The 22,305-nt window shown below is 39.8% G+C and overlaps 1 protein-coding gene across 2 annotated transcripts in view; it reads left to right on the top strand.

Annotated features, from left to right (window-relative positions):
- Positions 1-22,305, top strand: part of Setx (senataxin) — a 100,624-nt gene that overhangs the window by 26,644 nt on the left and 51,675 nt on the right. For both annotated transcript variants that reach the window (XM_045146645.1, XM_004654036.2), the window contains 6 exons: positions 1,363-1,482; positions 3,198-3,369; positions 3,506-3,593; positions 4,065-8,156; positions 14,008-14,107; positions 20,467-20,640. In XM_045146645.1, the coding sequence (XP_045002580.1) occupies positions 1,363-1,482; positions 3,198-3,369; positions 3,506-3,593; positions 4,065-8,156; positions 14,008-14,107; positions 20,467-20,640 (4,746 nt within the window). The remainder of the gene's footprint in view (positions 1-1,362; positions 1,483-3,197; positions 3,370-3,505; positions 3,594-4,064; positions 8,157-14,007; positions 14,108-20,466; positions 20,641-22,305) is intronic.

Here is a 22,305-nt window from a genome sequence, read left to right as displayed (position 1 = left end):
ACTGCATATGAACTCCAGATGCATGTGCCCCCTTGTGCATCTGGTTTACGTGAGTCTAGGAGAATCAAACTGAGATCCTTTGGCTTTGCAAGCAAACACCTTAATCACTAAGCCATCTCTTCAGCCATTTTTCAGATTTTAAAATGTAAGATTTCATGGTTCCAATTTTTGGTCTGTTCCTAAGTTGGCTTAACCATTGTGTGTGTATGTGTGCGTGTGTGTACGTGTTTAATCCCAAATCTGTTATTAAAGGTGTGTGCCACCATGTCCTACCATTGTATATATTATTTAACATTCTAAAAGCCTGCCAAAGGAGGTGGCAAATAGAATACCAAAATGACAGCGTGGTAATTGGCTTCAAATTGGGTTTTATAATTACTCCTTTTTTTCAGTTTTTTAATTTTTTTTATTTTATTAGTTATGGACTTTGAATGTAAAGAGCATATGTAGGTACCATCCTTTCCCTCATCCCTACCTGTTTTCTTTTTTTTTTTTTTTGGTTTTTCGAGGTAGGGTCTCACTGGCTCAGGCTGACCTGGAATTCACTATGTAGTCTCAGGGTGGCCTCGAACTCTCAGAGATCCTCCTACCTCTGCCTCCCGAGTGCTGGGATTAAAGGCATGCGCCACCACACCCGGCTCCTACCTGTTTTCTAAAGGGACTCTTCTCGTTGGGGATGCAGGTCAAATTATGGATTTGGGATTTTGGGTCATGGATTATGGGGGCAGCTGAAAGTTATGGGGAAGAGGCAATGTCTCTGTGCATAATGTCCCAACTTGTGGCTCTTACAGTCTTTCTGCCCCCTTAATAACTTCTTTTCCTTTTTATTAAAATATATTTTATTTATTTCAGAAAGAGGGGGAGAGGCAGAGAGAGAATGGGCACACCCGGGTCTCCTGCCATTGCAAATGAGCTCCAGATGTGTATGCCTTCTTGTGCATCTAGTTTACATGGGTTCTGGAGAGTTGAATCAGGATCCTTTGGCTTTTCAGGCAAACGCCTTAACTGCTAATACATCTCTCCAGCCTAACTTCTTCTTTTTGAATGTATGAAATATTTCCAGGTAGAGATGTGGCATACCTAAATATTGAAGACATTTTTAGATTCAGTGAAATAATTGTTATGTAGCTGCCATCATAGAAAATGTTTTCTAGCCAAGCTGATACCATTTCCCCATTTTACATTTTAAGTGTAGTTCATTGTTTGGGAGCAGTTGTGCATGAAATATCTAAGACTTTTATATATTTATTTGAAAAACTAGCTTCTGTTTTGCTTCATCTTCCTGCTATATTTTCTTTTGGCTAACTAAAACAAAAAGCATTTAGTAGTATTTCATCAGTCCTCTAAAATTTTATCTTACAGGTATTTGCATGTTGCTGACCATCCTTGAGGAGAAAGCTATGGAGTCACTGTTGTTAGACTCACAAAAACAAAATAATTTCATGCAGTCAATCCTTCATACTATGGAGAAGCAATCAGATGGTAATATATTTTCTTTACTAAATGCTTTTGAGCACACTCTTAAAAAAACACTCTTAAAAAAATCCTCATATTGCTGTAAGGATTCTGTTATAGTAGTGTGAGGAAAAAATAATGTAGAGCCTCATGTATGTTAAACTACTGCTCTACACCACTTAACTTTATCCCAAGAGTTAACTTGTTTAATGATAGAGGTCACAGATTCAGACTTTTAAATAAGAAAGGACACACAGAATTGAACTAAATACCCTTCTTTAATAAAGGAAATGACTGAGGCCTAGGGAGTTAGCTTGCTTTTTCATGATGAAAAAGTTAGAATGACTGGATAGCTTCATGCATGCTATTTAACTATCAGGTAACAAACACACTATCAATTGAGTTGCATCTCCAGCTCTCATATTGTTTTTTTTTTTTTTTATTAAATTTTTTTTTTCAATTTTTATTTATTTGAGAGTGACAGAGAGAAAGACAGATAGAGGGAGAGAGAGAGAATGGGCGAGCCAGGGCTTCCAGCCTCTGCAAACGAACTCCAGACGCGTGCGCCCCCTTGTGCATCTGGCTAACGTGGGACCTGGGGAACCGAGCCTCGAACCAGGGTCCTTAGGCTTCATAGGCAAGCGCTTAACCGCTAAGCCATCTCTCCAGCCCTTTTTTTATTAAATTTTTTATTTGAGAGTGACAAAGAGGCAGATAGAGAATGGGTACAACCAGGGCCTCCATCCACTGCAAGTAATCTCCAGATTCATACACTCCCTTGTACATCTGGCTTACGTGGGTCCTGGGGAATGGAGCCTTGAACCAGGGTCCTTAGGCTTCACAGGCAGTCATTTAACTGCTAAGCCATTTCTCCAGCTCTCATCTTGTTTTTTTTACTAGGAGATTTAAGGATTTGGACTATAAAATTGCCACTCATAATTTGAGCATGGATCTGAAGTAATGGCAATTGAGAGATGACTCAATAGTTATAGGTGCTTACTTGCAAACTCATTCTGTTTACTTGCCCCTCTCTGTCTTTCAAATGAATAAGCTATTATTTTTGGTTTGTTTATTGTTTTTTGAGGTAGGGTTTCACTCTAATCAAGGCTGACCTGGGATTCTCTATGTCATCTCAGGATAGCCTTGAACTCATGGCGATCCTTCTACCTCTGCCTCCCGAGGGCTGGGATTAAAGGGGTTTGCCACCTTGCCCGGTTAAATAAGCTGTTTTTAAAAAGAGAGAGAATGGGCGTGCCAATGCCTGTAGCCACTGTAACTGAACTCCAGATTCATGTACCACCTTGTGCATCTGGGTTACGTTGATACTTGGGAATCAAACCTGGGTCCTTAAGCTTTGCAGGCAAATGCCTTAACTTCTAAGCCATCTCTCCAGCCCCAGTTCTCATTCTTTATTCTTTTTTTCTCCTGTATATTGGAGAGGGAATGTAAACTTGGAGGGATGGAAGAGCTGACGGGAAAGATTGTTTAAGTGTGGCAAACAGTGAGAAGGTTGCATTTACCTATATTATCTTGTTCACTAAATATTATTATTATTTTGAACATTTTGAAAATGTATCCCTTTTAACAAACTTTGTGTCTTCTGGAATTGTCACATTTCATATTACTTGCTATTTTCCTTTCAGTTTTTACTGATGACAAAGTTAATATTGTTTAATTCTCAACATATTGTAGAATGTTTTCTAATTGCTTTGTGAATCAGCAGTTGCTGTATTGTATTTCAGATAGTAACATGGATCCGTTCTGGCCTGCATTGCACTGCTTCATGGTGATTTTGGATCGCCTTGGATCTAAGGTCTGGGGTCAGCTCATTGATCCTATTGAAGCGTTTCAAACCATCATCAACAACTTGAGCTATAATAGAGAGATTCAGAATATACGCAGCAGCTCTCTACGGTTAGTTGATAACAATTTAAAAACATTCTCTTTGAGGAAGTCTGTTGTAAGACTTAAGGAGGGGACTTTTTCTTTTTGTCTCCCCTCCCCCCCACCATTTCATTTCAGTAATTCCTATTTATTCTTAATATTTAAGGACCAAGTTAGAACCGGAACTATGTTTGGATGATATGGTGACTTGCAGCCAGATTGTATACAATTATAATCCTGAAAAGACCAAAAAGGTATAAAACATTTTGAAAATTCAGATAGTATTGTGTCTCATGTAACTAGGTGGGTGCTAATTTTGTGTTGCATAGCCGTTGTGGATCCACTGAAGGCCTTCTGATAGAACAAATGCATTATGCTTGGGGAATAATGAACTCTTAACCACTGCGTTCATTCTGTGGAATAGTTTTTAAGCATACATATAAGGTTGATGAAAAAGTTTTACTACGTATTGAGAGAAGTAATATGAGTAGTAATTAAAACTAACTAATGAGAAAGCCGAAGTATCTGATGGTGTGAATTTGCATTTTCTGCAGATTCTAAATGCCCAAATCCAAAATTTTAATTTATTGGTGATTTATGTATATCATATAAAGTAAGTCAGAATGGCAAAGTTGAGAAATGAATTTCCTTTTTTGAAATTTGGATGTTAAACCTATCATGATAGTTGTTTGTCTTATTGTTAATTATTTTTATTTTCATTTTAGGAGTCAGGATGGCGATCTGCTATTTGCCCAGATTATTGTCCTAATATGTATGAAGAAATGGAAACCTTAGCCAGTGTGCTTCAGTCAGATATTGGTCAAGATATGCGTGTTCATAATAGCACCTTTCTGTGGTTCATACCTTTTGTTCAGTCCCTCATGGATCTTAAGGATTTGGGTGTAGCTTACATAGTAGAAGTTGTTCATCATCTGTATTCTCAAGTCAAAGATGTTCTTCACCAAGCAGATGTTGTGTGTGACAAAGTTACTGAATTTTTCCTGTTGATTTTAGTGTCAGTGATTGAACTCCATAGAAATAGGAAATGTCTAAATTTGCTGTGGGTTAGTTCCCAGCAGTGGGTAGAAGCTGTTGTAAAATGTGCCAAACTTCCTACAGCTGCATTTGCACGGAGCTCTGAGAAATCACCAGGAAGCTTCTCCAAAGGAACAGCAGTGATATCATCACTTGCATTGCATTCAATGCCGTCTAACTCTGTTCAGCTTGCTTGTGTGCAACTGATTAGGAGTCTCCTCAAAGAAGGTTATCAGCTTGGCCAGCAAACTCTTTGTAAGCGATTTTGGGATAAGCTTAACTTATTTCTTAGGGGAAATCTATCTATGGGTTGGCAGTTGACTAATCAAGAAACCCATGAGTTGCAAACTTGTTTAAGACAAATTATTAGAAACATAAACTTAAAAGGACCTCAGTGTAATGCTTCTGTAGATTTGACTTCTGCTTGTAGAACCCCTCTATCTTTTAAAGAAGAAATTGAAGAAATAGATAGGAAGCCTGTTTATTGTCTGTGCAGTCCAACAGTTTCTAAACCAATAAAAGTTGACATTTATGAAATTAACAAAAGTGAATCTATAGAAGAAGAAGAAGACTTAAAGCAAAATTACACTAAGGATTTGAGTGTCAAAGACCATCTCTCAGTAGAGTCATGCTTAAAGCTGAATAGTAAAGGCCATTTTGCTGAAAGAACTCAAGATCAAATTAAAAGTACAGGGAAGAAGTCTGTAAAAGAGCTACCTTCATTTACACCAAAAAATAGTACTTCAAGAAATGGGCCAGAAGGGGGATGTGACAGAGGAATAATAATATCAACATATTCATTGACTGATGCTAGCACTGATACACTAGAAAAAGGGTCCCCATCAAATGATTCCTCTTTAAAGGATGAAGCTTTTGGTAAGACCTCAAAACCAAAATCTAAGGCACAGAAGGATGAGATTTGTGCAAAGTTATCACATGTCATAAAGAAGCAACAGAGGAAAAGTAGTTCAGTCATTAATGCTATCAATTTAGAGGACAATATGGCTGGGTCCAACCTTGAGAACTCCTATTCTAGAAAAGATACAGGAATTCAAAAGGGGGATGCCTTCACACATGATCTATCTTTAGACCCTAAAGGTATTCAAGGTGATGAAAATAGAGAGCAAAAATCTCAAAATGGTTCGTTGCTGAAAAATAAACAATTAAAGAGTGAAAAGTTGGATACTTTCTCTGCTGATAAAAGCAGTTGTCAAATGCAGGAATGCCATGTTGCTAATAAAGATTTGGTCTCATGTACAGAAGTGACCAATACCGTGGTAAAGAAAATCTCATCCTGTAAAGATCCCGTAAAGACTGTTCTTGAATCCAGAGATAAGGAAATGAATAAGAAGGCAGATCTTATTTCTAACTTGACAGAACAGGCCCCTGACATCAGTTCTAAGTCTGACACCTTCACAGATTCTCAACTAGACAGAGACCTCCACCAGTTATCTATAGGTCAAGCCAGTGTTATTAAGTTTCCACCAGATTCTAATAAAAACTCATGCCAGTTCCAAAGACAAGATAAAAAATGTTTCATAGGTAAACCAAATTATGCTGATACCTGCTATGGGCAAGTCATTATTATTTCAGATTCTGATGATGATGATGAAAGAATTGTTGATTTTGAGAAGCACATTCAACAGGACAAAGTATCCACTGAGAAAGTGTGTCCAGACCAGCAGGGCACAGTGGTTAACACTAATATGGAAAAGAAGGTTGTAAATGAAGAAGACATAAAGTATCTACCACCATTGGAGGACTCTGATTCTCAGTTTTTTGAGTTTGAAAGCTCATTTGAAGTGTTTTCAGTTTGGCAAGATCATCAAGAAGATAGCAAGAATTCGCTTGGAGAGGAGAGAAGTTCATATGTAACTCATGTAGCTGATAGCACAAATAATACTTTGGGTTATGGTACAGATGATGTGTCTGAAGAATTTGTTAAAAGTGAGGTAGAAAGCATTGAAGAGCATGTAGAACCATACAGTAGTAGTGTTTCTGTGGATGAATTTTCTAAAATTAAGTTAAGAAAATCTAAGAGAAAACGAAATGAAAAAGCTGAAGATCCTCAGCAACCTTCATCTTCTGACAGAAATGAGCAGTCTGATAATGAGAGAGACATTACTGGAAGTGATTTAAAAAGTACAGACATAGGGACTACATCTACCAATTCAGGTGTTCAGAGAACAGCTTCCAATTCACAGAAGAAATCTCCAAAGTCTCGTACTTACTCAAAATCCACTCGGAAATCCTCAGGTTCTAAAAGTCCAAAGAAAAGGCATTCAGATACCAAAAAAGGTCACCATAAAAATCCCTGTTACATAAGTTGTAGAACTACTCCTGCTATTGTGCCGCCAAAGAAATTTCGCCAATGTCCTGAACCCACTTCAACAGTTGAGAAACTTGGTTTGAAAAAAGCTCCTCGAAAGGCATTTGACTTGTCTCAGCGATCTTTAGAGTGTTTAGTTCAGTTACGTGATCATGGCAAAACTGTTGGAGTAGTTGGTACCCCCAAAAAGACTAAGTTAATTTCTCCTCAGACACTTTCTGTCAAAAATAATAAGAAACTGCTGACAAGTCAGGATCTTCAGTTCCAAAGGCAATTAAGATCCAAAACACAACAAAATAGACAACTTTATTACAAAAGTACAGGTGCTACAAAAGCAGAGCCACATGGAGCACAGAATTCTGACATACCTGTACCAGCATCTGATGGGCCAGATAATTTTAAGGCATGTGAGGTACTTGGTGACAGTAATGAACAATTAGTAAAATGCATGCCTTCTGAAACAGAAACTGTGAAAGCAAACTGTGTTTCTTGGGTGACTGATGAAACTTGTCTTCCCAACCAGTGTGATTCTGGAGTGTTAAATGGAGGAATACCAACAGAAGAAATGATTGTCTCTACCTCAGAGGACCCTTTAGATGAAGGTGGTCTAACAGTGCATTGTGTAGAGGTGGCAACTGGAGAAGTGGAACTTGAATCCGACAGTGATACAGAAGATGACAATTTATTTTTAACACAACGTGATCCTGAAGATATGGATTTATGCTCACAAATGGAGAATGATTATGATAAACTCATTGAAGTAGTTCATAGAAAAGATATGGTTCAGGTAGATTTTGTAAGTTGTCCTCAGTTGAAGTTTGTGAGTGGCATGAAGTGTAAGCACAAAGATTGTGGTGAAATCCTGAAAAGCCAGGGTGATTACTGTTCAAGGCACTCTGAAGCTAAAGCAGCAGATGACGATGTGTTTCGTAAACCTGCCTTGCCTCTTTCTGTAGCCAAACCATTGAGACCTTCTAATACCAAGATTTTTAGTTCAAGTAGTACCTCAAGAACTGCTAACCTTTCCAAGTCCCTGGAAAATACTTCAATTCCATCAGCTCCAAAAAATAAATCAAGTGGGGCACAGTCTATTTTGAAAGTACCACAGCCCTCTTCTCTGGTATCTCAGAAGCCAGTGGCTGAAGTGAAAAGTTTATGCAGTATTCCTTCTCAGACAATAAAAAACACACAAGGTTACAAACTTCCATTTGGTGAAAGCAGACCGTTTTCAGCTTCTCCAATAAACATTCTTTGGTCATCGCAGTCAATTTTTGACATCTTCATTAAAGAGGTCTTAAAATGGAACTATGAAATGTTTTTGAACTTTGATAAGTGTGGAGCTCCATCAAGTCTTTGTCAGTCCATCTTACGTCCTGTGCCTGTCAGATTTCAAGATTGTGGAGAGTATTTTAATGTTTTTCTTCCTTTGATTATATTGAATGCCTTTGAAACAGTAAGTATGTGCTCAGTGCTTTGCCCCCCCACCCCCCCGCCCCAGGTAGGGTTTCACTCTAGCTCAGGTTGACCTGGAATTTACTATGTAATCTCAGGGTGGCCTTGAACTCATGGTGATCCTCCTATTTCTACCTCCCAAGTGCTGGGACTAAAGGTGTGCACCATCACGCCTGGCTTAGACTTTTTAAAAATACATTATTTATTTGAGAGAGAGAAAGAGGCCGAGAGAGAATGGCGTGTCAGGGCCTCCAGCTAGGGCAAACGAACTCCAAATGCATGCGTACCCTTGTGCATCTGGCTTATGTGGGTCCTGGAGAGTCGAACTGTGATCCTTTGGCTTTGCAGGCAAATGCTTTAACTACTAAGCCATCTCTCTAGCCCCTGCCTCTAGACTTTGGAAGTTTCTGTTTTACTGTTGAGTAATAATTAGGATATAGTTACAGTAATCGACTTGATTTAGATTATTTTTAATGACAGAGGGAGAGAGAATTGGCATGCTAGGGCCTCCAGTCACAGCAGTCAGGACTCCAGATGTGTACACTACCTTGTACGCATGCATGACCTTGTGTGTCTGGCTTATGTGGGATCTGCAGAGGTGAACACAGGTCTTTGTAGACAAGCACCTTAACTGCTAAGCCACATCTCCAGTCCTAAATGAAGTTTTTTTTTTATCATATATATATATATATATATATATATGTATGTATGTATGTATGTATGTATGTATGTTTGTCTGTCTGTCTGTCTGTTTTTTTGAGGTAGGGTCTCACTCTAGCCCAGGCTGACCTGGAATTCAATATGTAGTCTCAGGGTGGCCTCAAACTCATGGCAATCCTCCTACCTCTGTCTCCCGAGTGCTGGGATTAAAGGCGTGCGCCACCATGCCTGGTTAAATTTATTTTTTATTGACTATTTCCGTAATTGAAGACAGTAACCCATGGTAATTCCTTCACGCCCCATACTTGCCCCTATGAAACTCCACTCTCCATATCCCCTCCCCCTCTTAATCAGTCTCTCTTATTTTGATGTCATGATCTTTCGCTATTATGATTTGCTTGTGTAGGTAGTGTCAGGCACTGAGAGGTCATGGATATCCAGGCCATTTTGTGTCTGGAGGAGCACATTTTAAGGAGTCCTGCCCTTACTTTGGGTCTTACATTCTTTTTGCTACCTCTTCCACAATAGACCCTGAGCCTTGGAAGGTGTGATAGAGAGATTGCAGTGCCAGAGTTACCTCAGTAACTATAATCCTTTCTAGATCCATCCATTTTCCTGCAAATTTCATAATTTCATTTTCTTTACCACTGAGTAGAACTACATTGTGTAAATGTGCCACATGTTCATTATCCACTCATTAATTGAGGGACATCTAGGCTGGTTCCATTTCCTAGCTATTGTGAATAGGGCTGCAATAAACATGGTTGAGCAAGTATTTCTAAGGTAGTGAGAGAAGTCCTTAGGATAAATGCCTAGGAGTGATATAGCTGGATCATATGATAAATCAATTTTTAGCTGTTTCTTGAACCTCCACACTGATTTCCACAATGGCTGGACCAGATTGCATTCCCACCAACAGTGTAGAAGGGTTTCTCTTTTCCTGCATCCTCACCAGCATTTATGGTCATTTTTTTGCATGATGGTAGCTAATCTGACAGGAGTGAGATTGGAATCTCATAGTTTTAATGTGCGTTTCCCTGATGACTAGGGTTGTAGAACATTTTTTTTAGATGTTTATATGCTATTTTTATTTCTTCTTTTGAGAACTCTATTTAGTTCCATAGCCTTTTTTTTTTTTTTTTTTTTTTTGGTTTTTCGAGGTAGGGTCTCACTGTAGCCCAGGCTGACCTGGAATTCACTATGTAGTCTCAGGGTGGCCTGAACTCACGGCAATCCTCCCACCTCTGCCTCCCGAGTGCTGGGATTAAAGGCGTGAGCCACCACGCCTGGCCCATAGCCCATTTTATTTATTTATTTATTTTATTAACATTTTCCATGATTATAAAATATATCCCATGGTAATTCCCTCCCTCCCCACCCCCACACTTTCCCATTTGAATTCCATTCTCCATCATATTACCTCCCCACTACAATCATTGCCATAGCCCATTTTATTAATTGGGTTGTTTGGTTTCTAGTTCTTTTGAGTTGTTTGTATATCCTGGATATTAATCCTCTGTCAGATGTATAGCTGGCAAAGCTTATCTCCCATTCTGTAGGTTGCTTCTTTGCTCTGTTTACAGTGTCCTTTCTTTCTTTTCTTTTTTTTTTTTTTATTTATTTGAGAGCAACAGACACAGAGAGAAAGACAGATAGAGGGAGAGAGAGAGAATGGGCACGCCAGGGCTTCCAGCCACTGCAAACGAACTCCAGACGCGTGCGCCCCCTTGTGCATCTGGCTAATGTGGGACCTGGGGAACCGAGCCTCGAACCGGGGTCCTTAGGCTTCACAGGCAAGCGCTTAACCGCCAAGCCATCTCTGCAGCCCTACAGTGTCCTTTCTGTGGTTTTATTTCCTTAGCATTTGGGGTTATATTCAGAAGGTCTTTGCCAAGACCAATATGTTGAAGGGGTTCCCCTACTTTTTCCTCTAGCAGTTTAATAGTTTCAGGTCTGACATTAAGGTCTTTGATTGATTTGAACTTAATTTTTTTTTTTTTTTCCCGAGGTAGGGTCTCACTCTGGTCCAGGCTGACCTGGAATTAACTCTGTCATCTCAGGGTGGCCTTGAACTCATGGCAATCCTCCTACCTCTGCCTCCCGAGTGCTGGGATTAAAGGTGTGTGCCACCACGCCCGGCGACTGAACTTAATTCTTGTTTATGGAGAAAGATAAGGATCTATTTTCATTCTTCTATGGATACATATCCAGTTGTCCAAGCACCATTTACTGAAGAGGCTGTCTTTTCTCCAATGAGTGTTGTTGGCATTTTTGTAACTACCTGGACTTGAATCTGGGTCCTCTATTCAGTTCTATTGATCTACATGTCTGTTTTTGCCAGTACCATGCTGCCTTTGTTACTGTGGCTCTGTAATACAGGTTAAAATCAGGTATGGTGATACCACCAGCCTTATTTTTATTGCTCAAAATTGTTTTAGATACTTGAGGTTTTTTTTGTGCTTCCAAATGAATTTTTGGATTGTTTTTTTCTATTTGCGCCAAGAATGACATTGGAATTTTGATGGGGATTGCATGAAATATGTAGATTGCTTTTGGTAAGATTGCCAAAGTGTTTTAAAGTTTTCCTTGTAGAGATCTTTATTTCCTTGGTTAGGTTTATTCCAAGGTATTTTATTATTTTTTTGATGCTATTGTGAATGGGAGTGATTCTCTGATTTCATCCTTGTGTGTTTGTTGTTAGCATGTAGGAAGGCTACTGATTTCTGTGTATTTATTTTGTAATATTTTGTATCTTGCTACATGGTGTTTGTCACCTCTAACAGTTTGCTGGTAGAGTCTTTAGGGTCCTTTATGTATAGAATCATGTCATCTGCAAATAATAACAACTTGATCTCTTCCTTTCCAATGTGTATACCTTTTATGTGTATCTCTTGCCTCATTGCTATGGTTAAGACTTCGAGTACTGTATTAAATAGAAGTGGGTGCAGTAGACACCTTGTCGTGTTCCTGATTTTAGTGGAAAAGCTTCAGAATTTTCTCCATTTAGTATTACGTTGGCTGTAGGTTTGTCATAAATAGTCTTTATTATCTTGAGATGTATAACTTCTATTCCCAGTCTTTGTAGGACTTTTATCATGAAAGGATGTTGGGTTTTGTCAAATGCCTTTTCTGCATCTAATGAGATGGTCATGTGATTTTTGTCCTTCAGTCCATTTATATTTTGTATTGATCATTTTGCATATGTTGAACCATCCCTGCAGGCATCTTTGAGATAAAGCCTACTTGATCATGGTGAATGATCTGTCTGATATCTTCTTGTATTCTGTTTGCCAATATTTTGTTGGGAAATTTTGCATCTATGTTCATGAGGGAGATTGGTCTGTTACTTTCTTCTTTTGTTCTATCTTTGGTGATAGTGGCTTCGTAGGAGTTTGGTAGGATTCCTTCTTTTTCTGTTTTGTGAAAATGTTTAAGAAGCATTGGTCACAGTGATTCTTTTACCTCAGCCTTCCAAATGTTGGGATTAAAGGTGTGTACCACCATGCCTGGCAAAATTTTATTTTTTTGAATGTTTCTATGTGTGAGAGAGAGAATAGTTGTGCCAGGGGCTATTGCTGCCACTAACAAATTCCAGGCACTTTGTGTATCTGACATTATGTAGGTACTGAGGAATTAAACCTGCATCAACTTTACAAACCAATGCCTTTAACCACTGGCCTATATCTCCAGTGCGTGTGTGTGTGTGTGTGTGTGTGTGTGTGTGTATGTATGTATGTATGTATGTATGTATGTACACACACACACACACACACACACACACACACACACACATATATATTTTTTTTCGAGGTAGGGTTTCACTCTTGCTCAGGCTGACCTGGAATTCACTATATAGTCTCAGGGTGGCCTCAAATTCAAGGTGATCTTCCTACCTCTGTCTCCTGAGTGCTGGGATTAATGGTGTGTGCCACCATGCCCTGCTATGGTGGTTTTTTGTTGTTGTTGTTGTTTTCTTTTTCTGGGAGTGACATTGCCAAAGTTGAGGGAGTGATGTTGAAGATGGCAAACTCATATTGCCCAGGGGCAGTTTATATGTTTGGGATCTTGATGTGGGGAGGAAGTAAACCAGAGTAGAATAAATCCATCCATAAATTGAGGTGGAAAAGAATTTATTTAGGTGAACATGTTTTGCTTTCATAATACATGTGGTACATAGCAGAAAAGTTGAAACTGGATTTTTAGCTAAGAGCAGTGGGTAGTCAATTGGTGCTGCAACCAGCTCCATTTTAGAAGTAAGCTTGATTAGTTAACTTTAGTGCAAAAGCAGCAGAAAAGGAGGCCAATTAATAGATTTAAATATTTGTTTCAGTCAAAATGTTACAGTAAAATGCTTTTGAAGGCCCCCAAAGTAATTTGTTTTTAATAATTGAAGAGTGAAATAACTTTATTTACATTAGCAGCTTCCTTTGTGAATCTGGGGTTGGGAGTAGTACTCACGTACTTCTAGTTTAGGCCTTTGGAAGATTTGGAGATGGAGTATTTTAGAAATTGGCAGGAAGAATGCTAGTGAGAAATCCCAAAGGTCTACAAGTCCAGGTCCTGTGAGATGTTCCTGTTGTGAAGTAGTACTGTACCAGCACAGCCTAGCAGCAAGTACTCTTAGCTTCTGCTTATGTATAGTGTAGTGCACAAGTGGCTCTTGAGCTCTGGAAAAGTGTATTTCAACTGAGGGATGGATTTTTTAATAATTAAAAAGTACTTATTTGCATGTTTGTATGTGTGTGTGCACCAGGGTCTTTTGCTATTGTGCAAACAAACTCAAGACATGTGCCACTTTGTATATCTGTCTTTATGTGGGTACTGGGGAACCTAGCTGACAGGTTTTGCAAGGAAATGCCTTTAATTACTGAGTCACCTCTCCAGCCAGCTCATGGATGGAATTTTCAGCTCTTTGAATTGATATACTAATTTAAAAATTTCTGTATAAGTAGTGGCTCCTGAATTGTTACAGTGCAGTTGTAGATAATCTCATTAAACTACATGAATTAAATTTCAGGTTTTTCACTTGGGATTCTGGGTTTTGCTGTTATTTTGGAAATTTTTGTTGTATAACATGGCTTTTATTTCTTTCAATTAGCAATAATTGTGCCTTGGGTAAACCTCAATAGCTATAATACAGCCACTGCCCAAAGCTGTGTTTTGAGTTTTTTCTTTTTTTTTTCTTTGTATAGGTGGCACAGGAATGGTTCAACTCTCCAAATAAAGAGAAGTTCTATCAGTTGCATTTACGCAAGTTTCCTGGTGACTACAAAAAATACTTGGAACTTATGAGTAAGTTTCTATTTAATGTGACTTGGAATATATGTGATAATAATTGGAAAAATTTACTCGGGAAGAGACCTATAATTTGAATTTCTGAGACAGATTTTCTAAGCTAAATTTATATCTCCTTACAACAAATAAATTGAAAGTTAATGAGATGACCATGTGGGTGATTGTAATAGAAAATTCATGGTCTCTTTTCTCACAGCTTAATTAGAATACTGTGGGCTGAAATGTTAGTGGAAACTGGGTAAGGGAAGGAGGGTGAGTGAAAGGCCTTGAGAGGTGTTTTTTTTTGTTTTGTTTTAAATTTTCTTTTTGAGAGGTGTTCTCTCCCCCCCCACACCCCGGGCTCTGGCCCAGGCTGACTTGGAATTAACTATGTAGTCTCAGGGTAGCCTCAAACTCACGGTGATCCTCCTACCTTTGCCTCCTGAGTGCTGGGATTAAAGGCATGCACCATCATGCCCAGCTTGAGAGGTGTTTTTATAAGAAAGGCAGAATAAATATTCTTTACCCATTTTCAAAATTATAAGTTAGTTCACTAATACATGCCAGTGGTGACCAATAAACTTAAGTGAGAAAAAAACAGTATATGATGTAATAGTGATTTTTGTACTTCTGTGTTAGAATGTCTGCTCAAACCAATTTAAAGGAGGAAAGTTTTTTTTAATTTACTTTATTTATTTTTATTTATTTATTTGAGAGCAATAGGGGGAGAGAGAATGGAGAGAAAGGGGGGGAGGGAGGGAGGGAGAGAACCGCCAGGGCCTCCAGCCACTGCAAACGGACTCCAGATGTGTGTGCCCCCTTGTGCATCTGGCTAACGTGGGTCCTGGGGAATTGAGCCTTGAAGTGGGGTTCCTAGGCTTCACAGGCAAGCGCTTAACTGCTAAGCCATCTCTCCAGCCTAAAGGAAGAAAGTTTTATTTTGGCACATAGCCCCTCATGGCTAAGAAATGCATGCAGGAGTTTAGGATGACAGAGCATGTTCACATCACAGCATACCAGGGGGCAGGTTTAGCCTTCAGAGTTACCCATAGTAACCTGCTTTGGCCAGATAGTCCCCACCTCTTAAAATTACCATAATCTCCTAAAATAGCACCACCAGTTAGTTGGGGAATGAGCATTCAGTACATGTGCCTGTAAGGACATTTCAGATTGAAACCATGACAAATGGATTTAACTATATTCATGTCTCAGTTCATTACAGTTGGCTCCTTCTGATCAGCTTTTAGACGTTTTGAATAGAGCTCAGGTAGTCTTTAGGAGCTTTCTTCTTTTCTACAGTGACCAGATACACAAATTCATCAAGAGAGAAAAAAAATCATCCCCACAGTGCTGTGATTAAAACCAGGGGCTCACACATGCTAGGCAACTGCTTTTGTTTTCCTCCTTTAAAGCAAATCTGGAATTATTGAAAAATTATATTGAAAGTGCCTTCTATTAGCTAACTTTAAAAAGATGTTTGTTTATTTATTTGAGAGAGAAGGAAGCAGATAGAGCATGGGAGTGCCAGGGCCTCCAGCCACTGCAAAAGAACTTCAGATGCTGCACCACCTTGTGCAGCTGGCTTCTGTGGGTGCTGGGCAGTAGGCTTCACAGGCAAGTGACTTAACTGCAAAGCCATCTGTCCAGCCTGTTAGCTGCCTTTTTAATTTTCTTTTTTTTTTTTTATTTTAGAGAGACAGAGAGGGAGAATTGGCACCAGTTCCTCAGCCAGTACAGTTGAACTCCAGGTGTTTGTGCCACCTAGTAGGCATATGCAGCCTTGCGCTTGCCTCTCCTTTGTACATCTGGCTAATGTGGGATCTGGAGAGTAGAACATGGGTCCTTAGGCTTTGCAGGCAAGTCCCTTAGCTGCTAAGCCATCCCTCTAGCCTAGTTGCCTTTTGATTTATTTTTTTATTTATATAGAGAATTATGGTTATATCTAAGATTTTTTTTTGCCCTCTGTGAGGAATCTAAGCATTACAAAGTTAAGTAACCTTCTCAAGGTAACTAAAAACAGAGAGTAAACTATTCTTAAACCAGATCTTTCTTAATATCAACATGGTGCTAACCACTGTGAGACAAACAAGATTTAAATAACTTAAGTATAAACTATAAAAACCTGATAAGCCTCATTAGAAATACAATTTTATTTTTTTAACAAAGATATATATATATATATATATAAATAAATAATTGGGAGAGGAGAGAATGGGCTTGCCATTCTGCAAGTCAACAAAGTGCAGACACACACCACTTTGTGTGTCTGGCTTTACATGGCTACTGGGGAATTAAACAAAGGCTTTTAACTGCTGAACCTTATACCCAGCACAAAGATACGTTTTTCTGTGCCATTAAATATCAAGTACAAATTAGTTTGCTTATACTCAGTTACTGCCTGAGAGGAATGGCCTAAATGAATAAACATACGTATGTGAGTAACCTAAAATTATTATATGCCTCATATTTGTTGCTAGCTTTCAAAACTCATCTCACCATTATCCCATTGGGACTTTACAATTTCCAAAGAGGGGGGAAGAACCCACATTGTAAATACTCTGCTCTGAAAATTTTCTAATATCCAGTGGTTAAAATTGCTCATGTTAGGGCTGGCGAGATGGCTTAGCAGTTAAGCGCTTGCCTGTGAAGCCTAAGGACCCCGGTTCGAGGCTCGGTTCCCCAGGTCCCACGTTAGCCAGATGCACAAGGGGGCGCATGCGTCTGGAATTCGTTTGCAGTGGCTGGAAGCCCTGGCTCGCCCATTCTCTCTCCTTCTATCTGTCTTTCTCTCTGTCTGTCACTCTCAAATAAATAAATAATGAACAAAAAATTAAAAAAAAATTGCTCATGTTATAACTGAATAAAGTGAAATATGAGCAGTGAAACTGATCTTGGGGTTTGGAGGTGGTGCTTCAGGACTGGTTGTGGGAATGTCTGTAACCCTGACCCTGAGTGGAGTCCTGTTTGTAGTCTTTCTTCTGCAGCCATGAGGGAGAGTGCAGCTTGGCCACAGCAGAACTGCAAGTGCTGGGGGTCAGGATGGTGGCATGGAACTGGCTGGGTAGCATACTCCCATGTTCCTCTTGGCTGTCTAGGCCTTGAACAGGCTCAGGCAGGTAGGCCAGCAGAGCAGGGGGGTCTGGGACCAGTTGCTTTGGATGGGAGCATGGACTCACTTAGGCCACACTGATCTACACTTACTGGCCTTGGAAGGTACTTTTCACTGCCCACAGTGCTCCAAAAATCAAGAGTCAGTCTGGGCATGTGTGCAGTGTCAAATGTGTTGAATGGGACCTGGTTAAATCATTCAAGATTATATGGTGACATTTAGGCTACAAATTCCCATCTTCCAGACTGTACCTTCAGTGTGGTACTGATAAGTCAATACTGTCTTTCTTGGCTGGTTATCTAAGTGTGCAGGGCTACTTTCACACTAAGAACCCTCCTTTCTTTAGTGTAGAGGACTGGCTGTCTTGGAAATGTTCTGTACTTTGTTGGGTTGACTTTACCACTCATAGATGGAATTTTCCCTAGAGTGAGCAAGGGGCTTCAGGAATCCAGGCTCCTCTCTTAGATCATGATGTTTGTGGGTTAACTGCAGTGTACAGTGTAAGTTAATGTAAAGGCTGAGTAGATATCTAAGATGGTGATACCCAGTGAAAGGAAGAGGAAAAAAAAGCAGTGAAACTTATTTTAAAATAAAGATTTACTCATAGGGTTGCAATACAAGTAGTTTGTTCTTTTTACTGTTAATATTCCATTGTTTTCATGTGAGTCACAATGATCAATTCACTAATTTCATTAATAGTTGAATTACATTTTGGCTTTTTATGAATACAGTGGCTGTGAACATTCACATATAAATCTGCATGGGCATAGGTTTTATGTTCTTTTTGGTAAATAGATGAGAATGGTATAATTAGTAAAACTATATGTTTATATGAAGTTGCTCAACATTATCAGAGTAGTGTGCTATTTTATATTCCCATCAACAATGTTTGAATATTTGATTCACTCTATTACCTTGATAGTAGCCCTCTTCTAAGTTTTATAGCTTAATTTTCAAGTTTGTCTTGATGTCCATTTTCAATTTTTTTTTTAATTTTTATTAACATTTTCGATGATTATAAAATATATCCCATGGTAATTCCCTCCCTCCCCACCATTTTCAATTTTATTTATTGACTTTAAAAATTATTTGTGGGCTGGAGAGATGGCTTAGTGGTTAAGCGCTTGCCTGTGAAGCCAAAGGACCCTGGTTCGAGGCTCGAATCTCCAGGACCCACGTTAGCCAGATGCACAAGGGGACGCACACGTCTGGAGTTGTTTGCAGTGGCTGGAGGCCCTGGCGTGCCCATTCTCTCCCCTTCCCTCCCTCCCTCCCTCCCTCCCCCCCTCTCTCCCCCCCCCCTCTGTCTCTTTCTCTCTCTGTCACTCTCAAATAAATAAAATGAACAAAAAAAATTTTTTTTAATTATTTATTAGCCAGGTGTGGTGGCGCACGCCTTTAATCCCAGCACTTGGGAGGCAGAGGTAGGAGGATTGCCATGAGTTCAAGGCCACCCTGAGATGACAGAGTTAATTCCAGGTCACCCTGGACCAGAGTGAGACCCTACCTCGAAAAACCAAAAAAAAAAAAAAAAAATTATTTATTTGTGTTTGTAAGAGGGGGTGGTGCATGTGTATGTGCCACACATGTGCCACTTTGCATCAGGCTTTATGTGAGTGTTGGGAAAGTGAACCTGGGCCTACATGGGCTTTGCAGGCAAGTCCCAGTAACTGCTGAGATATCTCCCAGGCCCTCACATTTATTATTATATGTGTTAAAATGTCAAGGTTGAGGGCTGTAGAGACAGATGACTTAGTGGTTGAGGCACTTGCCTGCAAAACCAAAGGATCTGAGTTCAATTCCCCAGGACCCATGTAAGCCAGATACACAAGATGGTGTATGTGACTGGAGTTTGTTTGCAGTGGCTAGAGGTCCTGGCCTACCTATTCTCTCTCTGTCTCTCTCCTTTTTTTTTTTTTTTTGGCTTTTTGAGGTAGGGTCTCACTCTGGCTCAGGCTGACTTGGAATTCACTATGTGGTCTCAGGGTGGCCTCGAACTCTCGGAGATCCTCCTACCTCTGCCTCCCGAGTGCTGGGATTAAAGGCGTGTGCCACCACGCCCGGCTCTCTCTCTGTCTCTCTCTCTTTCAAATAAATAAAAATTAAAAAAAAATTAAAAGAAAAAAATCTCAAGGTTGAGAGATTTTTGTTCCTTTTAAAAAATTTTATTCGAGCGAGAGAAAGAGGCAAGTAGAGAGTGGGTGCATTAGCGCCTCTAACCACTGCAAAAAAACTCCAGACACATGTCTCACTCTGTGCTTATGTAGATACTGGGGAATCGAACCTTAGACTTTGCAAGCAAGTACCTTAATTGCTAAGCCATCTCTCTGTTTGCTCCTTTTTTTCCCCCCGTTTTTTTTTGAGGTAGGGTCTCAGTTTATCTCAGGCTGACCTGGAATTCGCTGTGTAGTCTCTTGCTGGCCTCAAATTCATGGTCATCCTCCTGTCTCTGCCTACCGAGTGCTGGGATTAAAAGGCATGTGCCACCACACTGGCGCTCTTTTATTTTGATGTCATGATTTTTTCCTCCTATTACGAGGGTCTTGTGTAGGTCATGTCAGGAACTGAGAGATGGATATCCAGGCCATTTTGTGTCTGGAGGAGCCCGTTGTAAGTAGTCCTACCCTTCCTTTGGCTCTTACATTCTTTCCGCCACTTCTTCCGCAGTGGACCCTGAGCCTTGGAAGGTGTGATAGAGATAATGCAGTGCTGAGCACATCTCAGCACTATGGTGGCTTCTGAGTTATCCGAAGGTCACTGCCATTTGAAAAGAGAAGATTCTCTAACCAAAAGTGAGAGTAACATTAATATATGAATATGAACATTAAGAGAAGTGCTTGCTGGGCAGTTTGGTGAGCAAACCAGAGAATGAGCATAACAGGGCCTTTAGCCTCTGCAAACAAACTCCATAAGTAGGCATCTGGCTTACGTGGGTCCTGGGGAATCAAACCTGGGTCCTTAGGCTTCACAGGCAAGGGCTTTAACCACTAACCTATCTCTCCAGCCCAGGCAGTATGTTTTAGACTTACTATAAACAAGGGTTTGATTTTTTTTTTTTTTTCCTGAGGTAGGGTCTTGCTGTAGCCCAGACTGACTTAGAATTCACCATGTAGTCTCAGGGTAGCCTTGAACTCACAATGATCCTCCTACACTGAGTGCTGGGATTAAAGATGTATGCCACCACGCCTGACTAAGGGTTTGACTTCTTGCAAATTAATCTTTCTTAAATCTTCTAGACTTACATAAATGTTGACTTCTTATTCCATAGTTTATCTGGAGGAATCTGAACTATCTAAACAGCTTCACCCAAAAGAAAATGATTTGGTGTTTTTGGTTCCTGAGAGACAAAATGGAGAGAAGAAAGATATGGACAGAAATGGTTTGCAAGATCATAGTGAATATTACTGTGGTTATGTTCATAAGTTTCGTCGCACTTCAGTCAGTAAGTAAATAAGGAGGCCTGGACAAAGTTATTTTCTCATTTCTGTAGCTTGTGATTTACCTAGACATTGATTTGCTATGTATTTGCCCAAAAGGTGATATCTGTCATGTTGATAGTTGATAATGTCATTTCATAGTTTATTTTCATTTTTTACACTCAAGACCTATATTTATTGCTTAAGATTTTAAAGATTTCCTTTATAGTGATCTTGTCTTCTGGTGCATTTTGTGCAGAGTACATTTAAAAAGTTTGCAGCAAGCTGGGCGTGGTGGCGCACGCCTTTGATCCCAGCACTTGGTAGGCAGAGGTAGGAGGATCGCCATGAGTTTGAGGCCACCCTGAGACTCCATGGTGAATTCCAGGTCAGCCTGGGCTAGAGTGAGACCTTACCTCGAAAAAACAAAACAAAAAAAGAAGCTTGCAGCAGGAATACATGGCATTATTTATGCTTGTGGTTTATGTAATGATTATATTTACCAAATAATTCTACAATGATCTTCTTTACTGAATTCCTCATGGATCAAAATTAATTATCAGATTGCTACATTTGGAGAGCTATTAGACATTCACAACTCTAGTCAAGAGTGAACATGTGATATTTTTTATTTGATATCTGTTCTACCCTCCAGTCTTTTCCCTTCACCTCACTGCTCAGTATCACTTAGATAAGTAAGGCCTCCATTCTTGTTGCTCAGGCTAAATACCTTGAAGGTCATCTATGAGCCATTCATATATATTTGAGAGGAAAAAGGGGGATTGAGAGAGGGAGGGGGGAGGGGGAAAAATGGGTACTCCAACATCTCCAGCCACTGCAAATGAACTCCAGATGCATGTGCCATCTTGTGTATCTGCCCTATGTGGGTCCTGGTGAATTGAACTTGGGTCCTTTGGCTCTGCAGGCAAGCACCTTAACCACTAAGCCATCTTTCCAGCCCGAGCCGTTCTTCTCTTTTAGGAGGGGCAGCCTTTTGTGTATGGGTGTGGTATGTGTGGTATATACATGCATATGTTTCCCTGCAACACCCCATACACTTGCCTGGCAATGGGACGTGCTTTCCTGTGGTGGCTGAAGTGGACAATCAGGTGTGCTGCTCCATCATTCCCCCTCCCCATTCTTGTTGTAGCCATAGTAGTCTCTAACTGATCTGAGAGCTTGCCAGTTTTTCATGAGGTTTGGTGACTGCTGAGTCTACTCCCCTTCATGATTGGGGTTATAGTTGTGCATGGCTATGCCCAGTTGTTTATGTGTGTCCTGGAAATTTGAATCTGTGTGATACCAGACCCTCATGCTTGCTTAGGAAGGGCATTTAGCCAGTGATCCATCCCTCCAGCCCTATGTTTCTTTAACAACTGATATTTAATTGTAAACAGGTCTGACTTTATCCAGTGTATCCAAAATCTAGCTGTCATCTCTACTACTTCTCCCATTGCAATTTATATTTTGTTTGCATTAAAAAGTGGTTCTTTCTGCTCTGTGAGGTATAACATAATATTTCCTATACAAAGTTACCTTGTGGCTTTTTACCTAACTGAATAACATTAAGAGTCCTTGCTGTGCTATACAGAGCCCTACAGAGTATACCACCATTTTACTCTCTGGCTCTTCCATCACACTTCTCCCTACTTTTTCTTTCAACTATGCTAGCTGCCTCCCTATGTCTAAAA

The sequence above is a fragment of the Jaculus jaculus genome, chromosome 1 (assembly GCF_020740685.1).
Source record: "Jaculus jaculus isolate mJacJac1 chromosome 1, mJacJac1.mat.Y.cur, whole genome shotgun sequence".
NCBI classification, from domain to species: Eukaryota; Metazoa; Chordata; class Mammalia; order Rodentia; family Dipodidae; genus Jaculus; species Jaculus jaculus.
This window is presented reverse-complemented; position numbering and strand designations above follow the sequence as displayed.